Below are 25,571 nucleotides of genomic sequence, written 5' to 3' on the forward strand. Positions count from 1 at the left end.
GTCCATACCCTGATAGGACTTTTCATTTTGCAAACATATTATTTTCAATGAGTAGCAATTTCTAGGCATCTTGATGAACTACTTGGGTGCCATGTGTTCCTGCCGCCAAAGAGTCAATGTCCTGTTTACAACCTCCAATTCGTACTCCGCCAAAGCTTCCTGGCAGCCGATGGGGACCAAAAGGTCATAGCCATGCTATCTGATCCCCTGCCAAAGATATCTTCTGCACTCCTTCAAGCATTATCCTTTGATATCCTCCATTGTAGAAATCATTTTTAGCACCTGAGCCAGCCAAAACACAAGCGTTGCTTCACACACTCACCTTAGCAACTATATAATCACACAGTCTACTGACCCCCGAAGATAGTTTCCCAATCGATGGCGAATCTGTAATTTGACAGACCTCGAACACTATGTGCAATCGTGTTACTAATACCATATCGCCTATCCTCGATGCACACTGCCTATCTCATACAAGATCTCTATTATCCAATTCCAGATCTTGGAATCTCGACTTTATCTACAGCAAGGACCGAAAACAGACCGTCTGATAATTCCTCCACATTAGACAGTTGTTTTGGCCCATCACAATCAATTCCACTATTTGCCAGCCAATCTGCCACCAAGTTGCCCTCTCGATATATGTGTTTGAAAGAATATTTGTCTAGGCTATCACATAAACCTTGGATCTTGGGACGACACGCCTCCAATTTCCAAATCTCGAATTTTTGTTTGATTATCCCATTTAAGACAATTTGAGAGTTGCCTTCTACTTCTAAGGAGCGAAATCCTCAGCCCACACTCCATTTCAATCCAGCTAACAACCTTGTAATTTCTGCCATATTGTTTGTAGTGATTCCTAAGCGACCGAAATTTGCACCAACAAAATTACCAAATTCATCCCTTATAATGGCACCGTAGCTCGATTTACCAGGATTGTCACGGCTACCCCCATCAAATTTAACCTTCAAGCTTCCAGCTGAAGGAGGAGTCCATACTATACTTCCTCTATTCTACTTCTTATCAACAAACTTGTAACCACTATTCTTCGTCAAATTCCACAACCTTTCCATTTCTTTGTCCTACGAAGAATAAGTGCAATACTTCCTTCCCACTACTTTGACTTTTATAACTTCTTCAATGGCTACTTTGATTTTTAGGATAAGAAGCTCAAAAGACAGAGCTTCCTCATTGAACACCCTTCGATTTCTCTCCTTCCAAATATGCCATACAAGCATGGCCGAACTAACCACCCACAAAATGATCCATTTTGATTTCTTATAACAGGTAGGCCATGCCAATAAAAAATCTTTTAGTGATTGACTTCTCACCAATCCATACTGCAATTTATCCAAAAGCCAATCCCAAACTCTTTTAGTGTATGAACACCAAAATAAGAGATGATCCACAATCTCTTCATTCTCCTTACATAGTATACATACACTTGGACCTGCAATACCAATTAGTTTCAACCTTTCCCCTGTTAGTATACAACCATGCAATGCAGTCCAAAGGAATGCCCCTGCCGTGGGCAGTACCATTTTGTGTCAGCACAATGCCGAAGGCCAATCCACATTCTATGCTCTGCTTCTAAGAATCTCGTAACCCAAGTTAACCTTATAATTTCCAGATTTGGACGCACACAATAATAAACAATCTACTTCTTTTTGGTAGATAATTTCTTTCTTTCTGCTCAATATATCCTTCAATTTAATACAATTTTCCATCTTCCATTCACCCACAATTTTCCACTCAATCCACTCAGCCTCCTTCTACCCTTCCAAAATGTAATCAGCCACAAAAGGACCAACTAGTGCTTCCACTTTATTAATCCACACCAGATCATCAATTTCCTCAGCTAAGGAAATGTCTCCATTCCAAGAATCTCTCCAAAATTTTGCCTTTCCACCGTTGCCAATTTTCCAAGTTAAATGCTCTGTAATGATATTTCTGCTTTCCCAAATAAATTTCCAAATTGGAGATCCATTGATCGAGTTTGCCACAGTAAAAATCCTATCTACCTCATTTGAGTCCAAATACTTTGCAGTCATGATCTTACACCAGGTTTTTTGAGGCTGCTCATACATCCTCCATGCCAACTTAGCACCTAGAGCCAAATTGTGCAAGTCCATTTTCCTTAGACCCACTCCCCCATCCATTTTAAGAAGACAGGTCGTATCCCAATTTATGAGTGGAATTTTCTTTTTCTCATGCGCCCCTTCCCATAAGATCTTTTTAAGCAAACTGTCTAGCTCTTTAGCAACTTTATATGATACTCTGAAGCATGACATATGATATATAGGGATCGTTGATAGAACAGATTTAATCATTTGGATTCTCCCCGCCTGTGTTAACCATTTGTTCTTCCATGAAGATGCCTTTGCTTGACATTTATTAATCAATTCCTCCCACATTCTGTTTTGGTATCTTCCAGGATCTAGTTGCACCCCTAAATACTTCAGAGGAAAACCGTCGGTCAAAAATCCCAATATCTCACCAATTTTACTTTGCATCCTTACATTAGTATTATAGAAATATATCATTGACTTATCAGTGTTCATGCTCTATCCCGACCCTTTTTCATAATCATTCAGTAACATCTTCATTACCTTAGCTTCCTTCTCAGTGGCTTCCCCAAAAAGAATTGTATCGTCGGCAAATTGAGAATGGGAAATTGGATCAATACTGTCATGGATGTGTACACCTTTCCACAATCTTGTTTCTACAAGTTTTTTAATATTTCTTCCCAGAATTTCGGCCATTAGTACAAACAAAAATGGAGACATGGGGTCACCTTGTCTAAGCCCATTCGTGGCATGAAAAAAACCATCTATAGATCCATTTACAATAATAGAATATGAAACAGAAGTAACACAATTCTTTATACAATTTATCCAACTAGAATCAAAACCAAATCTTTCAAGAATAGAAAAGAGGAAGTACCAAATCACCCGATCATACGCCTTATTGACATCTAATTTGACTACCATCCCCTGCATCTTACTCCTTTTCATCGAATGCATGGTTTCAGCAACTGTGATTATACTATCAGCAATTTCTCTACCAAGGGTAAATCCATGTTGCTCTAGAGACACTAGCTTGTCCAAAACAAGCTTCAGCCTATTAACCATTACCTTAGATATTATTTTGTATAACGAATTACTTAGAGATATAGGCCTAGAATCAGCAATGCTCGAACAACTTTGCTTTTTTGGGATCAAAGTTATAAGCGTGTTGTTCACTTCTTTCACTAATTTGCCTTTCCTACAAAATTCCTCCACCACCAACCATATGTCCTCACCCATGAACTTCCAACACTTCTGATAAAATTCCATGGTCACCCCGTCTGGTCCAGGAGCCTTATGCGGATGTAATGCAAATGTAGCCTTTTTAACTTCATCTTTTGTAATTGGAGACATTAGTATAGCATTATCCTCCTCTATAATCTTCTTGTCAATAATATCTAGTAGATATCCAACAGATTCATCACTCTCCCCCACCACAGAACCCAAAATTTTCTCAAAATATTTTACTGCTATGCATTCCAACTCCTCTCTTTACCAACCAATCTGCCTGAATCATCCGTCAAATGATTAATTATGTTTTTGTTCCTCTTTGCTTTTAATGAAGCATGAAAGAATTTTGAAATTGAATCTCCAACTTCGATCCATAATTCTCTAGATTTGTCCCGCCAAAACATTTCTTCTCTTAGAAGAATCTCTGCCAATTCTGCTTTAAGAGAATTCTCAGTATTAGATTCTTCATTTGACATCCCATTCTCAATCACCACCTTATTGAGCCTGTCAAGTTCCACTTCCACCCTCATTTTCTCTGAAAAAATATTCTTGAAAGATTCCACATTCCATATTTTAATCTTGTTCCTTAGATATTTCATCTTCTTAACAAAACAATAGCTTGGAGTACCTTTATAATCTATACATTCTTCCCACCACTTCTCAATGTTTTTTCCAAAGTTTATATCTCTCCACCACATGCTCAAGAATTTAAAATTCCCTTTCACCTTTGCCATTGATGTGATACAGTTCAACTGAACCAGGAAATGATCCGAGAGTGTTAAGGGTAGAATTGTTGTCTCCAAGTCAAATTGTCCTCTAATCCAATATGTTCCACTGAATATTCTGTCCAATCTCTCCAAAATTCTGCTAAAATTCGCCCTCCTATTAGTCCAAGTAAAGTTTCCTGATTTAGGGATCACATCAAAAAGGTTATTATCTGTCACAAAATCTCGAAAATCTTCCATCACATGGGCATTCATTCTTAAGCCTCCATATTTTTCTACGTTATTGAGTATGGCATTGAAATCTCCCGCCACTATCACTTTCTCTGAATCAACCATTCTAATTTGTTCTGAGATTTCTTTCCAAACCCTTTTCTTTTCTTCTGTCTTGGTCGGACCATAAACGTTTAACAAGAAAATACCAAATCTTCCTGCAAAACTCTTATTTTACATTGCATCCAATTTTCTTGCTTGGAGATTGAACAAACTGAAACTTTATATGGGTTCAATAGAACTGCCAATCCACCCATGGACCCATTCGCCTCCTGAAAATCACCATCCCACATCCTACTAAAAGATTTGAAAAAAGATGCTTTTTTCTACATTTAGCTTGGTCTCTTGCAACATTATAATATCTCCTGAAATTCTTTGTATTGCCCTCTTGACCAAGCGTTTTTTGTCAAGGGCCGATAGACCCTTGACATTCCATGTTGTTATCTTCATTGTTTACCAAGGGAGATTCCTTCTCCCTTGGTTTTCTTTATGAATTCCATCACACCAATTATTCCTTTCTCGTTTACTCTGTCCTCTCTTTTTTGTTTATTGCTTCTTTTGCCCCTTACTCCTTTTGCTTTCCCCAACAGAACGTTTGTCGATTGGCTGATGCATCTAGGGTCAATGTTTTCCAATTCATCAATTTGAAATGGTTCATCATCTGAACCCCTTTCGTAATCAAATTCAGTATCTGACAACCCTTTTTCTCTGGAAGATGTGCCTCTATAATCCTCCTCCTGCATTATTTCTACTGCCATTTATGTTAACTTTTATAGATTCAAAATTGTTTTCCTTTCCCATGATCTCACCATCATTCTCTATTCCTATCTCCATATTATCCATCTTGTTCTCCTTGTCACCTTCATCTACCATTTGCAGTATTTCCGATTCTTTTCTTTCTTTCGTATGAGTCTGTTCATCTTCCTTATTTTTTTCCTTTCCTTGAGACTCAACCATTTTCTTGCTTTCCTTTGTTTTTCTTCTCCATGTCTGTGTTGGTTTTCTAGGAACATTTCTTGCCTTTCTGACATACATCTTGCATTCCTTCTCGCTGTGGAATTTGCTACCACATCTAGGGCATCTTGCTAAAAAAATTTCTATATCCACTTTTTGAATCCATTCCCCGCATTCAGATACCAAGGTTATGTTCTCAGGAATACTTTTAACTGCTGCAATTCTCATTCGGGAACTTTTGCAAATGTCTTCTTCATCGTCAAAATCTGTTTCCAGCAATGTACCCAATGTTCTACCGATTTTCTCCCATAGTTCCTCACTCCAATATTCTATCAGTAGGTTATATAGACGTATCCATACTGGCTCGAGATAAACTGCCAACAGAGTTGGGTCGAAATGAGGTGTCCATGGTTGAATGTATACCGCATGTGTATTGACAAACCAGTTCCTATCAGTGAGCGCATGATTTCTCTCCTCCTCTTATTCAAACAAAACTACAAAGAAACCCTTTGCAATAAATTTAACCACAGTTCTTTTTCCCCAATTGCATTCAACCCATTTTTTTATATCCTTTCTCGGCCAATTCAAACCTATAAATTTGGCGATTACCGCATACTCTTCCCAAAACACCACATCCTCCTTCAAATCCTTAGTGAAGTCTATTCAAATTTCCTCTGCGTGCCCTCCCTTTCCACCATTAATAGGTAACGACATTGCAGAGCAAAAACTTCCTCTTAGATTTTTATACATATTATTATTATTACTACTACTACTACTACAACAATTTCTAAATTAATTTCATGCAAAAATGATTGTTGTCATAGTGGGGGTTACATTTGACCATGCATTCAAAATTCAAATTCAAATTCTCCTCCAAAAATGCATTTTGTAACTCCTTTGTCATAAAAAATGCCATGAATAGAATTATTATTGTCATAGAATAATTTTGTAACTCCCATGTCATATATTTGCTAAATATAATATTTATTCCTTAATATTTTGAATTTGTGATTTATTTTCTAGAATCTTCTTATTTCTCCTACACCATGTGCTCAATTAGGCTATTGAGAAAATAAGCAATTTTCAAATAAATTATGACCTCATGTGTGTGTCACCACTTAAATTCCTTTTTATTTAAAAACTTCAACCTCATTTCAATTTATCAGAGTGAAGGTTCAAGTCTAGGCCTTGAGCTCACTTCAACTTATGCAACCTTGAAGAGTATCTTGGAAGTAGTTGGAGGTTGTAGAGGTAAATCTCTATATATTAAATCAAGAACTAAATGAGAAATTCAAATTTCAAGAAGACCTAGAGGGTAAATAAAGAGGAAGAGGAAAGCATACCACCACTTCAAGGAGTCAAAAGGAAGCTACCAATGTTGAAGAATAATGAAACAAGAAGTCAAAAATATAATCAACATATTAACTAAGCAAAGGGATGAGATCAACTCCATGTAACAATCAATGTAGGACCATTGAGAAAGGCAAAATGACATCAAATAAATAGAAGAAGGATTGAAAATGAGAAATTGGCAACGATTGAAGAAATGAGGGAAAACTATATGTTGGAGCCATCAAAGGATTTCAAGGAAATTAACCAACCTAAGTTGGAAGGAAAGAAATAGGCAAAGGAACTGAAGATTGGTTGAATGGAAAGGGAAAATACATTGAACTAAAGGACTTTAGTGAAACACTTAAGACATTATGGGGTTTCCTATCAACTCACTAGAGAGGCAGCTTGTTAGTGGACTAATACTAAGGAACAAATGGGTATAACAAGGATATAATCACATGAGATCAATTTATTCGCCATTTTCATAAGAGGAGGCTATCACAATTATTCTTCAATGAGAAGGTAACATAATTCCATAATCTTCGACAAGGGGCTTTGACAATTCAACAATATCGAAATAAGTTTGCCAAATTGTTAAAGTGTGTACCTATGTGTCAAAAGATGAGAAAGGTCAAATCAAAAAGTTCATTTTTGGGGCTCAATACCAACTTGGGGTAGAAGTTGATGTGCATAGACTCGTAGGCATGAAGGAAGTACCTGAAAGAACAAGAAAGGAAGATTCAAGCCCTAGCAATAATGAGATAGAATTTTAACATGAATCATTCATTTAAGGCGAAGCATGAATTCAAGGGAAATGCAAACTTCAACAAGGATCAATAGAATAATTTATCTGAAAGAAGCCACATCATAATTAAAATCAAAGGGATGGATACAATATTATAACTTATCCGCTAAGGTTTTATGAAGTAAGAAATGATCCTCTTAGGAATCAGGGGGAATAATGATAGAGCCATTCAGAGTCTTGGAGAAGCGTCAATACCAATTGTGCAACAAAGAGATTGTTCTATTCAAGTATAATGGAACCAATATGATAAAAGGAATACTACATGGGAAGACTCAATTATGATGCAATAGATGTTTTCACTTTGGTTATAAACATTATGAATTTGCAAATTCTTTTTAAGGTTAGAATTAGTGCATTGGGACGATGCGCCATTTAAGGGGGGAAGGATGTCATAACTCTCTTTTTGGACCTTGATATGACTTATTATTATTATTATTATTATTATTATTATTATATTAATTTTATGAGTAATGTTAGAAAGAAAAGATAAATTGAAATGAGGTTGAAGTTTTTAAATAAAAAGGAATTTAAGTGGTGACACACACATGAGGTCATAATTTATTTGAAAATTGCTTATTTTCTCAATATCCTAATTGAGCACATGGTGTAGGAGAAATAAGAAGATTCTAGAAAATAAATCATAAATTCAAAATATTAAGGAATAAATATTATATTTAGCAAATATATGACATGGGAGTTACAAAATTATTCTATGACAATAATAATTCTATTCATGGCATTTTTTATGACAAAGGAGTTACAAAATGCATTTTTGGAGGAGAATTAGAATTTGAATTTTGAATGCATGGTCAAATGTAACCTCCACTATGACAACAATCATTTTTGCATGAAATTAATTTAGAAATTATTTATTTTCTCAATATGTTAATTTAGCACATGTTGTAGGAGGAAATGAGAAGTTTCTAGAAGTGAATCTAAAATTCCATCTTCTTGCATGTAACTCCCCCACTATGTCAACAATCAATTTTGCATGAAGTCAATTTCAATTAATTCTTTTGATAGTGGGAATGGTGCACCTATTCTATATAATGTATGCTAAATTTTCAAAGGAGTTCATTTTTGGTTTTGGATGAAAAAAAATGTAATTTCTTCAATTATTGCAAATTCTTGTTAGTAGTACTAGAATTTTTGTAGTCACATTGTACGGTAGGATTTTCAAGATTTTGAAGAGATCTTATCAAGCTACAAGGAAGGAGTGAAGAAGGGTAGTTGGGAGATTGGAGGCGTTTCAATAACAAGGGAATCATTCGATCCAGGTTCCTTCTTGTCTACTCTCATGTTTTGAAATGGATTTTTTATGTAGTCGAAGAAAAAATAGAATTCTATTCACTTGTATGCTTTACCTATTGTAAATTTGTGTAGAATTTGATAGAGAAGTTTTATATGCAAATAGGACATAAAATTTGAATAATTGCCATTAGTTAGTAGACTCATTTTTAAATGCAAATGAGGATATCATTTAAACTCTTGTTTTTTCCATTCACATTGATTTTTTCTTTACAAAAATTTAGATTTCAAAGAATAAGAGTGAAATATATTAGGAACAAATTATCCTCTTTTGCCAAAGTAAATCAAGAAAAAAAAAATCAGATTTTTTAAGAATAGAATAACATGTGATTGAATAAAAAATAAATAAGAATAAGTAAGAATAAGAAATCAATGTTTTTATAATGAAAAAAAAATAGTTGAGTTTTTGGATTATTTAAGTGGGTTATTACATATATATGTTAATCCTATAAGGATCCGGTTAATACTAAGAGGGAGGTGAATTAGTATTAAGACCAATTGAAACATTAACTCAAAAACAAACTTATATCAGATCTGAAACCATTTAACAAATATCTCAACTTCTGTAATAAGATCTAATAACCTCTTTATCAGATTTGTTTGACACATTAATCAAATCATTTATCAATACTTTCACCACCAAATAAATCATATAAACTTGATCATTTACCAACTCATTAACCTTATCAAAAAGATCAAAAACTTTCTCAAATAGCTTCTTATTAGTACCAGTAACCTTTGATAAACTTCTAATCAAACATCATAACCGGTGTCTCAGAAATAATGCATGAAATAAACAAGAACATCACATGAAAAACATTCCACACATGAACACCATAATTTCTTAATGTGGAAACTCAAATAGGGAAAAACCACGGTGGGAGTCGGTACCCACAAGTATTTGTACTCTTTAAAGGTACGCCCTGTTAGGAGCAAACCTTGTTAGGAGTCGCCCGGTTAGGGGATTTGCCTTGCAACCCGGTTAGGAGCTTGATGGTCTGTTAGGATCAACCTCATGAGAGGATTTAACACTCTTTTGAGAGCTACCTTGTTAGGGGACTTAAATGTTTAAGGCTTGTTAGGACCTACCCGGTTAAGGGATTTAACCTATTGCAACTGTTAGGGAACAACAATGAAAGAATGATCTGTTTACTTGCACTTCTCCGCTTTCTTGATCAGATCCAATTATATACAATGCTTTGCAACTCCCAGGCAGATCTCACACTTCACTTGGACGGCTTAACACAATCTCTAAGACCACCGACACCATAAACATCAATCGTGTCAACCTAAATAGCCATGTCAACTAGGTCGGCCACAAAACCCAATTACATCATGAATTTACAATTCAAATCATAAGAGATCATCACAGATTGCTATATAGATCATTACAACAAATTACAATGCAATATCAATCGTTGGTTAATCGTAACCCATCACGAAAATCTAATCTGTATCCTCAAAACACTCTACTAAGTGTTTCGTTGATTCCCAAGAAAATCTTCCTTGAATCGCGCCAAAACAACAATTAAATCTTTCACGTGGGTTGTGTCGTGTTACCAACTTTATGTAGACTCATCGTCAATCACCGACATAACAGAAATCATCACTGGAATGATGATTTCTTCACCAGTCCTTAAACCCTACTAAAACCTTAGCAAAACTTCATCAGAAATTTGAAACACGCCTTCCGGTAATCTCCACAAGTTCTGGTTTTGGAGAGATACATCTTTCCATGATACAAGTTCATCATCCAAACCACAAATCACCAATCATCGCCGATCGACTGATCCAATCAAAACAACTCTGCTTTACTGGTTAAAGTCCTATTTCACAGACTTTAGCTCTTTGTCGGTAAACCCTGTCTTCCAGTAAACCAAATCAGTTGTATGACAAAACAAGACATCAAGAACATTAGGAAGATTAGTTGACATCAGTTGCCATCAATGACAACAAAAATAATTAATCATGTCATTTATTCATAGAATCTCAATCTCTTCATCACAAATAGACTTCTATCCTTTATCGGTGCAACCATCCATCTTCAACTGCATCACCTCACCTGCATCAGTTATGCCAAATGCCAACAATCTCCCCCTTTGGTATTGATGGCAACACTAATCGGATATACAATTAGAGTAACATCATCATCTGCAACTTGCTTGTCGGTATCACATCTTTGTCGGTTCTCCTCCTTTCGTCATCTCCCCCTTAACCAATGCTTCTCTGCTCTGATCTTCTGATCTTCAACTTCTCCCATATCTGCCATATCTGATTTCTATTATTTTCTTCTCTCCCTTTGACAACAATGCCAAAGATGTAAATGCATCACTTATCTTTAATTTTGTTGCTGCCTCTTCCTCCATCTCTGCTACTCAAATCAAAAAAATTATTACAGAGCATTAAATCAGAACTTTACATCAGACTCACTCCCCCAAAGGAGTAGCCTACACCTTCATCAATCCTTAGTGAAAAATAAACATGAAATCCACAGTATTGATGGATCTCCATCATTCTAGTTCTTCCGGTGTAGGGGTCTAACCCTTAGTTTACCTCTAAGAAACTCAAAGGTAGCCTTCGGTCTAGGAACAAGTGTCCATGTCTGATTCTTCTCAATTTGATCTAATTCCTCATTTATTGCCTTAACCCAATCATCATCCTTTAGTGCTTCCTTAACTGTCTTGAGTTCTATTATAGATATCAAACACGAGTTCTCTCTGATTTTTCTCCTAGTTTGCACACCTGCATTCTGATCACCAATTATCTACTATTGTGAATGATTCAATCTGACATATCTAGGTATTGCCTGTGCCGGTTTTGCATCTTCTTCATCAGGTTCTTCATATAAATGTTGGTGTCCTCACTGGTACGCTAGAATCCAATTTTGATCAAATGTGCATGTAATCTCTCATACCATGCTCTTGGTGCCTGCTTTAGACCATATAGTTCTTTGTGCAATTTACACACCATGTCTTTATCATCAATTAAAGAAAATCCATCCGGTTGTTCAATGTATACTTCTTCTTCTAGAATCCCATTTAGAAAGGCTGACTTGACATCCATTTGGTAGATTTTGAATCCCTTACATGCAGCAAATGCTAGCAGCGTCCTTACTCCTTCTAATCTATCAATAGGTGCAAATGTTTCACCATAATCCTCACCTTCCTCTTGAGCATACCCTTTGCAAACTAACCTTGCCTTGTTTCTTACAATTCTTCCTTCTTCATCCAATTTATTCTTGAAGACCCATTTTGTTCCAATTACATTCTTATCCTCTGAGCATTCTCATGTCATCGAACTTTCTTCTCAAACTTTCCTCTTTGGCTCTTTGAACATGCTCATCTCCTCCGTAGATTGTCTCTAACTTTTCCCAAACCTCACCTGCAGTTTCCAATCCTTGAACATCAATATAATCTAAATAAGATAAAGTACTTACAATAGCTTCTAGGGCTTGCATGTTATCTTGTTGTTCTATGAGTTCATCCGGTGTCAAGGGAGTAGTAGTAGGAGCAACATATGTTGTTTCAACTTACTTCCAATATTGTGCACCAAGACCTTTGATGTAGATCTTCATTATGTCTTTCCAAACTTTAACTCAAAAACAAACTTATATCAAATCTGAAACCATTTAACAAATATTTTTAATTATGTAATCAGATCTAATAACTCTACTAAGCCTTTTGTGGATTCCCAAGAAAATCTTCCTTGAATCGCGGCACAACAATTAAATCTTTCACGTGGGTTGTGTCATGTTACCAACTTCATTTAGACTCATCATCGATCACTGTCATAACATAAATCATTACTTGTTTGATGATTTCTTCACTGGTCCTTAAGCCCTACTAAAAACTAAAACCTTAGCAAAACTTCATCGGAAATTTGAAACATGCCTTCCAATAATCTCCACAAGTTCCGGTTTCGGACAAATACATCTTTCCATGATACAAGTTTATATGTATGTACATATATATATGTACATACATACATACATGTATGTACATATATGTATACATACATGTATGTACATATATGTACGTACATACATACATGTATGTACATATATGTATACATACATGTATGTACATATATATATGTACATACATGTATATGTACATACATGTATATGTACATATATATATGTACATACATGTATATGTACATATATATATGTACATACATGTATGTATGTACGTACATATATGTACATACATGTATGTGTATGTACATACATGTATGTACATAAAAAATGTATGTACATATATATATATATATATATATATATACATGTACATACATGTATGTATATATATACATACATGTATCTGTATATACATGTATACATACATATATATATATATACATACATGTATGTAAATGTATATATATATACATACATGTATGTACATGTATATATATACATGTACATACATGTATATATACATACATGTATGTATATGTACATATATATACATGTATGTATATACATGTACATAGATGTATGTACATGTATATATACATGTACATACATGTGTGTATATATACACATGTATGCACATATATATATATACATGTACATGTATATATATATATACATGTACATACATGTGTGTATATACACACATGTATGTACATGTATATATATATATACACATGTATGTACATGTATATATACATGTACATACATGTGTATATATATATATACACACATGTATGTACATGTGTGTATATATACACATGTATGTACATGTATATATATATACATGTATATATACATGTACTATATATACATGTACATACATGTGTATATATATATACATGTACATACATGTGTACATGTATATATATATATATACATGTACATACATACATACATATATATATATGTATGTATGTATGTATGTATGTATGTATATGCATATGTATATGTATATGTATGTATGTATGTATGCATATTTGTATGTGTGTGTATGTGTGTGTATGTATGTATGTATGTATGGTATCCATACATACATACATACATACATACATACATACATACATATGTGTATATATACACATGCATATGTATATGTATATGTATATGTATTTGTATATTTATATCTATATATATACATATATACATATATACATATATATGTATCTATATGTATATGTATGTGTATGTGTATGTGTATATGTATATGCATATGTATGTGTATGTGTGTATGTATGTATGTGTTTGTGTGTGTATGTGTGTATGTGTGTATGTATGTGTGTGTGTGTGTGTGTGTGTGTGTGTGTGTGTGTGTGTGTGTGTGTGTGTGTGTGTGTGTGTTTGTGTGTGTGTGTGTGTGTGTTCCTATTCTTTGTAATTTATGATAATTGAGTGATTAATGTGTAGTATGTGGGTGATGTTATGTGAGTTGCACCCAAATCATTGTGATGTTTCTTTAGAAGATCATATGTATTGAGGGAGATTGTTTTGATGATTGTTTAGATCGAAAGAAAGATATGTATTCAATCTTGAAGGTTTAGAATATCTTTGATATTTTGATGGGATTGGTTTCTCACATTTTGCGTGGGTGCTGAGATCTTGGATTAGGGGATTGGTATCTCCTATAGGTTAGTTCATGCAAATGTAATTGGGGATTAGTATTGTAATGGGTGAAAATTAGGGTTTCAATATTAAATGTAATAAAACCACTAATTTTGCTTAAAAGACCATCATATTGAAAGAGAAAGGGACCTAATAGATCCAGGCTTGATCCCTCTAAGGAAAAAGCTTTGAAATACTAATTAGGTCTCACTTGGAGTTAGGGTTTTATTCCCTCTTTCTAAGTTGAATTGTGAAAATGTTAAAAATAGGGTAAATTGAAGATATTGTGCATAAACAGTGAGCTACACTTGTCATATGAAGCCACAATCCTAGACCTGATCTGATTTGGATCTGCCCACCAAAATTTGGCTTGAATTGTCAGGACCGTGGTGGTGGTCGCCTTTCTCCTCCGAACTTTCCACCGTCAAAAGGTGAACCTGTTCTTCTCCGCGTATCTTGTTATTCCTTCAAAATATAGCTTTGTAACTATTCCAGCACACAGTGAAAAGGAGGAAAATTGTTGGGAATAGGGGTTTTCCAAAGTCAAACCCCAGCTTAGGAATTAACCTTGAATGAAATAATGTAAATACTAAAATAAATACTGGAAAGATATACCTCAGATCTGCAATTGTTGATGATGATGTCTTGCTTTTTTGAATGTAATCACATATGTTGTATGAAATGCAATGGACATGACAAAACCCTAATCACACACAGATGCTTGCATACGAATAATGTAATGTTAGTCCCAATGATCGAATGATGAATATGTAGCCTTGCAAATCTTTAAAAATTCTTGATAATGTTTCACAGATGCAAGGATGTTAGGGATTGATTGCTTGGAGACTTAGAATTCATAGATGAAATTAGGTTGATCAAATGTCTTTATATAGGGGTGTCTAAGTAAATTACCAATTAAGCTGACCTCCAATGATTATACGAAGCCATGAGGATCGATTCTTGTTAGGGAGATATGACTCCTGCCCCAATTCAAATTTGGGCCCCATTGAGAAGGACCATGGCATTGGGTGCCATGATCTTTTGCAAAAGGGACCAAGATAAGGCTCAGGGGGAGGGGTGCCACATCAGGGGACCCACCAATGGGTGCTCGTGGCATCAAAACTGGAGAATAAGCACAAAGTAGACCTAGATAGGTGAGGAGGATAAGACACATTAAAGTGGGGGCACAAACATGAGGTGTAAATTGGCCCGGTGACAATTTACGACGCTACAGGTGTCTCTAATAGGTTGGTCCCTACTTCATATTGTAAGTGATCTATCATTTTTTGTGAGGGTATATTTGAGCAGTTTATACAAGAAGCTATTCTTACTGTGGTTTTTCCTATTCTAGGTTTCCATATAAATCTAATGTTCATTGTGTGGATGTGTGCTTGTGTGTTTTAAATAATTGTTTTATCATTATGAAATATAGTAATTTCTACTTTGATGCTTTTAGGATTCATGCTTGGAGAAGTTACTAATGATAATTTAGGTTTAATCAAGTCGAGATTTGCATATATAGATTCACCCCCCTCTTGGTATATTGTGTGCCCTTCAATTGGCATCAGCACCAAGTTCCTTCAAAGAAGCTTAAAAGATTGAGGTTGATCCAAGATGGCACATTCATTTTCTCAAGAAGGTTTGTCTTCAAACAAGGTGCTATTGTTTAATTGATCCAATTATGCATTTTGGAGAGTAAGAATTGAATCATATCTAATGGACTACGTTTGGAAATATCTTACAAATGGTTATGAGATTCTAGATACTCCTCAAAGAGATCAAGCATGGAAAAGAGCATGCAAAACTAATGCAAAGGTAAGAAATGCTATTTTATGTGGTCTAGCTAACTCTGAGTTTGTGAAAATAATGTGTTGCGGGACTACTAAAGAAGTGGGGGATAAACTCTATAATATCCATGAAGGTGATGATGAAGTCAAGGAGACAAGGCTATAGAGATATCGAGGGCTATTCGAAAGTTTGAACATGAAGGAGGAAGAAAACATTGTTGCTTATTTAATTTGGGTTGATGAGGTTGTCAACACTATCAAAGGGCTTGGTGAATATATGAAAGATTTAGTAATTGTTAAAAAGGTAATTAGATCTCTTCCTTCTAAGTTTGATCCAAAAGCCTCTACAATAGAAGAGGCCAAATATCTAAATAATCAACTATGAATGAGTTACATGGTGCATTAACAACATATGAATTGAAAATGACAAATCTTTTAGAAAGGAGGCTATCTTCAAGCTAGATGTGGAGAAAGAAGGCCTAGATTTAAGCGAAGATTCAGATCCGAAAGAAGCAATTTTTGTGAGGGAATTGAGAAGAGGTTTTGACAAGTATCTAGGACTAGACATGTTAGCATAACCATCATAAATAATCCTCTATGAAACTACCAAGGCCTACCCAACAACATATGACAAACACCCCTGCATAATATCACACAAAACTTCATTTTTATAATCCCCTATCTTGAAATTAACCAAACATTGCTCACTTACCATGGCTTTATGATCATCTTGCAACCAATAAATCTTGTACTTGGATGTGGGTGATTTCTTCTTTTGAACTATAACTTATTTACCATTTCCTTTGAAACTATATTATTAGTTCTACCACCATCAATAATTATATTGTAAACCTTACCTTCACAATTATACCTTCATCTGAATAATCTCTTTCTTTGATTTGGTGCATTCCTCTGCTTCATTAAGACTCTTCTTGTCATCAAGGCTCTAAAGTAATCTCCATGGACAACATTAGGAGGATTTCTACCTCCACCTTTTCCTCCAACTCTACCCCTACCACACGAGGCTCCTCTTGGAAACATTTTTCTCATGACCCACAACTCACAAGTCTTGGTACAAGTTGCCTCATGTTCGGTCGTTTGCCTACACACTTAGGAACTCCTGCTTCGATACCACTAATGTAATGGGGTACACACACAATCCCCTATCACATACAACATTTCAAATTCATATGAAATTCTATGAAGGAAAACTAAAAATTTGCAAACTAGAATCTAATTTCTTCATTCAATAATGTAAGAAATGAGACTATGTCTCTACAAATCAGAAAATACATAGTATTGAAGCCTCATGGGCTGATTAAAACTCATAAAAACTGATTGAAAAATCAGCCAATACATTTAGAATCATGGAGAAATAACTTCTGAAATTTCTTCACCAAACAAGTTCTCCTCACTAGCAAACTCAATTCTCTAACCTACAAAACTTCACATAGACCTACAAAAATTCATCAATGGCTTCTTGTAGCCATGTTTTTATTGCAAAACATCTTCACAACTAGCAACAAGAGGAAAAAATTACCTCTTTCCAATTTATCTGCCCCCACACTTTCCAATCTTGACTTTTACAAATGAAAAGCCAACTTAAATATCGACTTCCTGGAATAAAATTGCATTTCATTTCACTAAATTTGCCTTCCAAAAAATGCTATGCCTAAATGCCTATCTCCTTGTTTTCATGCATTAAATGATATCTCACATGCACAAACATGCTCTTACAATTTTATAAAAGATTTGTCACTTGTCTCATTCTTTTGTTGGCTAGCTTCTAGAATAGAAAACTGTCAAACATGCACCTAGATGCCCATCTTGTCATAAAGATTCTATCATAACCTATAACCTCGAAAATCATGTAATGTGTCTATTTTGGGTCCACTAAAGGTATGAATTGTCTTCTTTCAGATTTACATTAAATTACATGAAATTCAACCAAATGCTACTCAAGACTAGATTTAATTTATTGCAACCAAAATATATGGCTTTATTAAATACATAAAATGTTGGATGTGTTGGAGAGATGTGTTGCCATTGTTGTCAACCCATTTTCTCTGTTTGGTGCAGTGTTGTAGTGAAGTTCAGTTATAGTGATATCTCTAGTTGATTCAGCATGAGTTTCAGTGGTCCACATGAAGATTTGAGTGAGTTATGTGTATCTGTGTTGTGGACAGTTTTTTTGTTGTTCAATATTGTCAGTGTTCAATATTTTGATCTGCAAAGCTCTGTATTGTAATATCTTGATTTGTGGATTTGGGATTATGTTTGGCATGTTGGTGTGTGTCCTCAATTCAAGTGGTTTGTGATTTGGAGCTTCGCAAGTGATTTTTCTAGGTTGACAGTCAATTCAGTGAATGTTCTTGAAGTTTGGTTTGTTGATGATGTGATTCTAGTAATTTGAGTTAGTGCGGATGTTGCTACGGTAATTCAGGATGCTTGTCGATGTTTCTAGATCGTGTGCTATTCATGTTGGTGGTCTGCATTGATCGGTGAGCGTGTTATTGGTGATTTTCCTTGATCTGGTGGTGTTCTTCATGTTCTTGGCCGACATGGTGATTGTAGTGTGTTGCATATGTTTGATGCTTAATTCTTGGAGGTGTTTCATATTCGAGGTGGTGATTTAGGTCAATGTTATGTCTTAGCCGACATTGTTTTGGTCCACATGTGTTATTGTAGCGTGTATGGTTATATTTTTGTAATTAGGTGATATGTGTTGAGCTGACCTTGACGATATTGGTCAAAGGTTGATGTCATGTATAAATTAATGTAATATCTTTGTAATTGAGTATGTTGCGGATGTATGGAATGTGTGAATAATGTGTTCATCATTTGGAAGCAGAGCATAAATGTGGAGAAGTGTGAGAGATGTTATGTGCTTAACCAGAACTATAACCAGATATAGAGGATGTTATTTCTCAGTTCATGCTTTTCCGAAAGTGATCCGAATTTGTTTGTAAGATAGTGAGCCTTCCCAGGGTTGTTGCCCTTTATTGTATTTGAGTAGTGAGCTCTAGGCAGTGTGCCTGAATGCATGTGCATTCCTTATTGTAATATTTCATATACTTCTAACAGAGTATCATCATATTGTGGGTAGGTTCCCACTGTAGTTTTTCCCTTGACTGGGTTTTCCAAGTCAAAAATATTGGTGTTATGTGTGTTCATGTTGTGTTGTTGATTTATGCTTTCACTGTTAATTATCAAATATGAGATTATTTTAAGTTGTTGTGAATTTGGTGACAAATGATTCACCCCTCCTCCCTCTTAGTTGCCTGCCCTATTTTCATTAATTGGTATCAAAGAAGGTTCCTTCGGAGAATTTTAACAACTTGAGGTGATTCGAGATGGCGACTTTCAAGGAGAGTCTGAGATTTGATGGAATAAATATTCTCTTTGGAAGAACCGGATGGAATGTCACTTGAGATGCATTGGCGAAGATTATTGGAAAGTTACTAAAGACAAATATATTGTTCCTACAAATGGTCCTTCAACCTCTGAAGTTGAATACAATATCAGGGCAAAGGAAGCATTGTTGAGTGCTTTGACTGATTCTGAAATGACAAATGTGATGGAATTGCAGATTGCTCATAAGATATGGAAGAAATTGGAAACCTTATATGAAGGAGACAACTATGTGAAGATTGCAAAATTGAAAATCCTGAAAGGAAACTATGAAATGTTGAGGATGGACGAAGATGAGAACATTACTTCTTTTATGTAGAAGGTGAATGAATTAGTGTGCAATATCAGATGTGTCGGTGGAAAGTTGGAAGAATTAGAGATTGTTGCTAAAGTGCTCAAATCCCTACCTGCATCCTACAAACATAAATTTGTCACTATTGAGGAGATCTAGACTGTGACTAATGTGACTAGAGACATGTTGATTGGTAAGTTGTCAGCCTTTGAATTAACTGAATTTGGTGATTCTCTTCCTAAGGTAGAATCTGCATTCAAAGCCATTGTTTTTGGAAAGGACAAGCAAAGATTTGATATGAGTGAAAGTTATTCAAGCAAGATATCTAGATATGATAAAAGAGATGAAGGAAATTGAAGAAGAAGAAGAAGAAGAAGAAGAAGAAGAATGAGAGCTTGAGGAGCTTGAAGCGTTGATTTCCAAGATATTGCCCAAGGGAGCTGATAAGTATGAAGTAAAGTTGGCTCTTAAATGTTTTTCATGCAATAAGATAGGACATTTTACTTCAAGGTGTCAAAAAAGAGTTCCTAATAAAACCTGTATACACATAAAAATTGGCTATGAGCAATTAAATAAATATTTTATATTTATTTAATAATTATTCTTCTATTAAATAGTTAATTTGAAAAGATTAATTTATTTAATTCATTTTCATGTCTTTCTATTAATTAATATTTTATTAATTAATTCATTTGTCCTATTCTTCTAGTTATTTAAATATCTAATATTTAATTATCTCCTCCAAACAATTAAATATCCAATATTTAATAGTTATTCTCCTATCCTATAGTCTCAAATATTAAATAATTCCTAAATTATTTAATCTTTCTTATCCAACTCACCCTCCATCTCCACTTCATCTTCCCTTTGCCAACTCATCAAACATGTGGCTAAGGAAATTAATATTTCTTAATATTAATTCATCATTTATCTCCAACCTCCAAACTTAATGAAAATTGTGTATGTACACATATTGCATAACCATTTCCTATATTCTCTCCAACACCCCCTACATCTTAGGAAGGACTTGAGTCCACTTGTCCTATCATGCCTAAATCTTCTCCAACCATCCCTAGATTCTCTCAGTCAGCAACCCAGTCAAGGTGAGATGAGTGACACTTGTCTTCTCCTTCCCCCTTTCTCTCAACCTTCACCTTTGCTCACAACCATCCAAATCTGCAAATCTGATCAGGACCATTGATTTGAGCCACATCATCTAATCCTCTCAAGGTCTATAAAATCAAGAGCTTCAGTTGAGAGAGAGTTAGTCTTCAAATTGATCATATGCATTCGTGAGTTTTTGAAGCAAATAGCAAATAGCAAATAGTAATAGAAAATAACATATATCATTTTAGCATAACCATGTAGTATTTGCATATCATGGCATCATTTAACTACAAGTTATCAGTCCATTCTTCATATGCCATCTTGGAAGCCATCAGTGCATTGTCTGAGAGCACACCATCTGCAACCAAGAATAGTGGAGTTAGGACACAATGAGACATAAGCCATAAAGGTAAAATATTAGTATTTTATTTCATATGTACTTCATGTAGTTTCATTGGTTGAGATTGGATTTCCTATAGCATTTCCATTTGTATTTTGTGAAACTAACTTATTGCAGGTAGCATTCTGAGGATGAAATTCAAGTCAATACAAAACCTATAGGCCTAAATTTAATAAGAGATGTTATTATGTTGTTGTTGAAGGTGTGACAAATGATGAATCTAACAAAGGGAATTCAAGTGATAATGAATGGGTGTTCATTTCTATCAAGGAAGATGATCCAAAACCTATTGATTCTACTAGATACATTAATGAAGAAAGAGATTTGGTTGTACAAGTTGAAGAGAAATATATATGAGTGATTGATAGTGGATGCTCTCATCATATGATAGGTGATAAGAAAATTTTTGTGAGATTGGAAAAGTATGATGGTGGTGTTGTTAGTTTTGGTGATGATAAAGCTGGTATAATCCATGGTAGAGGTTCTATTTCTCTTGATGGTAAGCACAATACTGATGATGTCTTGTATGTAGAAGGCCTAAAGCATAATCTTCTGAGTGTTGGACAGATGGTTGACAAGGGATATGATCTTCAATTCAAGAATGGGAAATGTAAAATCTTGAGTAGCACCCAGAATGAGATTGCATCAGGTACAAAGACAAAAGGTAATATCTTTCACTAAAATGTAGTTGGTAAAAGTTTATTGATTGCTCAGTTGATGAAAGTTGTTGTGGCATAAAAGGATGTGTCATGTAATTTTTGATAGCATGATTAAGATAAGTTCTACTAAGGCAATAAGAGATCTTCCTAAATTGATGAAGCCTACTAACTCTACATGCAAAGAATGTCAATTGGGAAAGCAAACCAGAGTTTCTTTCAAAAGTAAAAAGCATTTTTCTAATAGATTGTTGGATCTTGTGCATATTGATCTGTGTGGTCCCTCTAGCATCAGAAGTTTGCAAGGAGATAGATATTTCATGTTGTTGATTGATGATTATTCTAGGATGATGTGGGTTACCTTCTTAAGGGAGAAATCTGAAGCTTTAGAGAAATTCAAGATCTTAAAAGCTATGGTTGAGACAGAGATATGATTGAAGCTTAAGTGTCTAAGATCTGATAGAGGTGGAGAGTTCATTTTTGGTGAGTTCAATTCATTCTATGAAGAGCATGGGATAAAGAGACAATTATCTGCTCTGAGAACCCCTTAGCAAATGGAGTTCTGGAAAGGAAGAACAAAACAATTCAGGAAGCTGCTAGGACAATGATGATTGAAGGAAATGTTATGCATGTCTATTGGAGAGAGTTGTGAGTACTATTGTTTACACTCCTAACTGGGTGCATATCAAAGGTGATACCGATAAGACACCCTATGAGTTATGGTTTGGTCATATTCCTACTATTGGATATTTTAGAGTTTTTGGAAGTAAATGTTATATCAAAAGGGATGAGTATTTAGGGAAGTTTGATGCTAGATGTGATGATTGAATCTTTCTTGGATATTCTACTAAAAGAAAGGTCCATCGGTGTTATAATAAGAGATTGAGGAAGATAGTTGAGAGTGCTAATGTGAAAGTTGATGAAGGTATGGAGATACAACCCAGATCCTTCAGATATGATTCAGATCATTAGAATGATAGCTCTGATAAAGGTAAACAAGTTTAGACCCAGAACCAAGTTCATATTGCTCCGATGAATCCAATGACTCAATGTGAAGGAAATAGTGCAAGTGCAGAAGAAAAAACACAAGAGTCTGAAAATCAAGAAAATCCTAAGACTCCCAGGTATGTAAGATTGAATCATTTAGAAAATCAGTTTATAGGAGATAAAATAAAGGTGTGCAGACTAGGAGAAGAATTGCAAAAGATCGAGTTGAGTATTGTTTGATTTCAAAGATTGAACCTAAGGATGTGTTTGAAGCATGCAAAGATGAACATTGGGTGAAAGCGATGGAAGAAGAATTGAATCAAATTGAAAAGAATAATACATGAATTCTAGTACCCAAACCGAAAGAAAAAAATATAATTGAAACTAAATGGGCTTTCCGAAATAAATTGAATGAGGAAGGTGAAGTTGTTAGAAATAAAGCAAGACTTGTTTGTAAAGGATATTCATAGATGGAATGAATTGATTTTGAGGATACTTTTGCTCTGGTGGCAAGAATTGAAGCTATGAGATTATTTCTTGCTTATGTTGCTTACAGGGATTTCAAACTCTATCAAATGGATGTCAAGTCAACATTTCTTAATGGTGAGTTGGAAGAAGAAATGTACATTGAGAAACCAGATGGATTTCAATTGACTGATGACAAATATATGGTTTGTCAGTTGAAGAAATCTTTGAATGGATTGAAGGAAGCCCTCGGAGCTTGGTATGCTAGATTGGATAAGTACCTATTGAAGCTAGGATTCAACAAAGGAGATGTTAATAATCAGAAGAGTGCCAGTGATGGTGCATTTTTGTTGGGTAAGAGATTGGTTTAATGGTTGAGTAAGAAGCAAAATTCCATTTCCTTATCTACTGTAGAGGCAAAATATATTGTTGTTGCTAACAATTGTACTCAGGTGGTTTGGATGAAGAAAATGTTGAAAGATATTGGAGTTGTGTATGATGAGCCTAATGCTATTTATTGTGATAATTCAAGTGCTATTAACATTTCTAAGAATCTGGTGTTGCATTCAAAAACTAAACATATATCTATCAAGTTTCATTTTCTGAGAGAGAAGGTAAACGAGAAAGAAATCAGATTGAATATGTGTCTACAAAGGAACAGATTGTGGATATTTTCATGAAGCCTTTGCCTAATGATACTTTTGAGTATCTCAGAGAGAAGTTAGGGGTGATTGCCCCTTCTGATCATAACTAAGGTGCATTGATTTGCATCAGTCTGGTGCATTTCACAGTCATATCTTGTGATCTGGATTGATGAGGTGGCTGTTACTCAGTTGGAGTAGTCAGATGCTTAGATTTGTGAGGTAATGTGTTTGAAAATATGTGTTTTTGTCATTGATGTCAAAGGGGGAGAGATTCATGTGGAAAAATGTGTAATAATCTAAGGGGAGAGATATTTGTATAGTGAGAGAGAGTTATCTGAGAGAGTTGTTGATTTCTTTGACATTGATTATTTTTCACATCATATGTTGCCATAAATGCCAAAGGGGGAGATTGTTGGATGTGTTGGAGAGGTGTTATCATTGTTGTCAACACATTTTCTCTAATTGGTGTAGTGTTGCAGTGAAGTTCGGTTAGTTGGTTTATGCTTTGTATTGATGATCAATGTTTGTAGATTAAAGGGTTTGTAGAGTGATATCTCTAGTTGATTTAGCATGAGTGTCAATGGTTCACATGAAGATTTGAGTGAGTTATGTGTATCTGTGTTGTGGCCAATTTTTTTGTTGTTCAGTATTGTCAGTGTTCAGTATTTTGATCTGCATTGCTCTATATTGTAATATCTTGATTTGTGGATTTGGGATTATGTTTGGGACGTTGGTGTGTGTCCTCAATTAAAGTGGTTCATGATTTGGAGCTCCACAAGTGATTTTTCCAGGCTGAAAATCAGTTCAGTGAATGTTCTTGAAGTTCGGTTTGATGATGATGTGATTCTAGTAATTTGAGTTTGTGTAGATGTTGTTGCGGTAATTCGGGATGCTTGTGGATGTTTCTAGATTGTGTGCTATTTGTGTTGGTGGTCCATATTGATCAGTGAGTGCGTTATTGGTGATTTTCCTTGATCTAGTGGTGTTCTTCATGTTCTTGGCTGACATGGTGATTGTAGCATGTTGCAGATGTTTTATGCTTAATTCTTGGAGGTGTTTCATAGTCGAGGTGGTGATTTAGGTCCATGCTATGTCTTAGCTGACATTGTTTTGGTCTGCATGTGTTATTGTAGTGTGTATGGTTACATTTTTGTAATTAGGTGATATGTGTTGAGCCGACCTTGATGATATTGGTCCAAGGTTGATGTTATATATAAATTAATGTAATATCTTTGTAATTGAGTATGTTGTGGATGTGTGGAATGTGTGAATAATGTATTAATCATTCGGAAGCAGAGCATAAGTGTGGAGAAGTGTGAGAGATGTTATGTGCTTAACCGGAACTGTAACCAGACATAGAGGATTCTATTTCTCAGTTCATGATTTTCCAGAAGTGGTCTAAATCTGTTCGTAAGACAGTGAGCCTTCCCAAGGTTGTTTCCCTTTGTTGTATTTGAGCAGTGAGCTCTAGGAAGTGTTCCTGAATGCATGTGCATTCCCATTGTAATATTTCATATACTTCTAACAGGGTATCATCATATTGTGGGTATGTTCCCA

At 35.0% G+C, this 25,571-nt stretch overlaps 1 protein-coding gene across 1 annotated transcript; it reads right to left on the bottom strand.

Moving 5' to 3' along the window:
- Positions 1–3,535: 3,535 nt before the first annotated feature.
- Positions 3,536–4,357, bottom strand: LOC131876609 (uncharacterized). Its single transcript, XM_059222048.1, has 2 exons — positions 4,022–4,357; positions 3,536–3,844 (listed from the first exon to the last, which is right to left on the bottom strand). The coding sequence occupies exons 1-2, from the start codon at positions 4,355–4,357 to the stop codon at positions 3,536–3,538; spliced, it is 645 nt and encodes a 214-aa protein (XP_059078031.1).
- Between the last annotated feature and the right edge of the window lie 21,214 nt (positions 4,358–25,571).

The sequence above is a fragment of the Cryptomeria japonica genome, chromosome 6 (assembly GCF_030272615.1).
Source record: "Cryptomeria japonica chromosome 6, Sugi_1.0, whole genome shotgun sequence".
Classification (NCBI taxonomy): domain Eukaryota; kingdom Viridiplantae; phylum Streptophyta; class Pinopsida; order Cupressales; family Cupressaceae; genus Cryptomeria; species Cryptomeria japonica.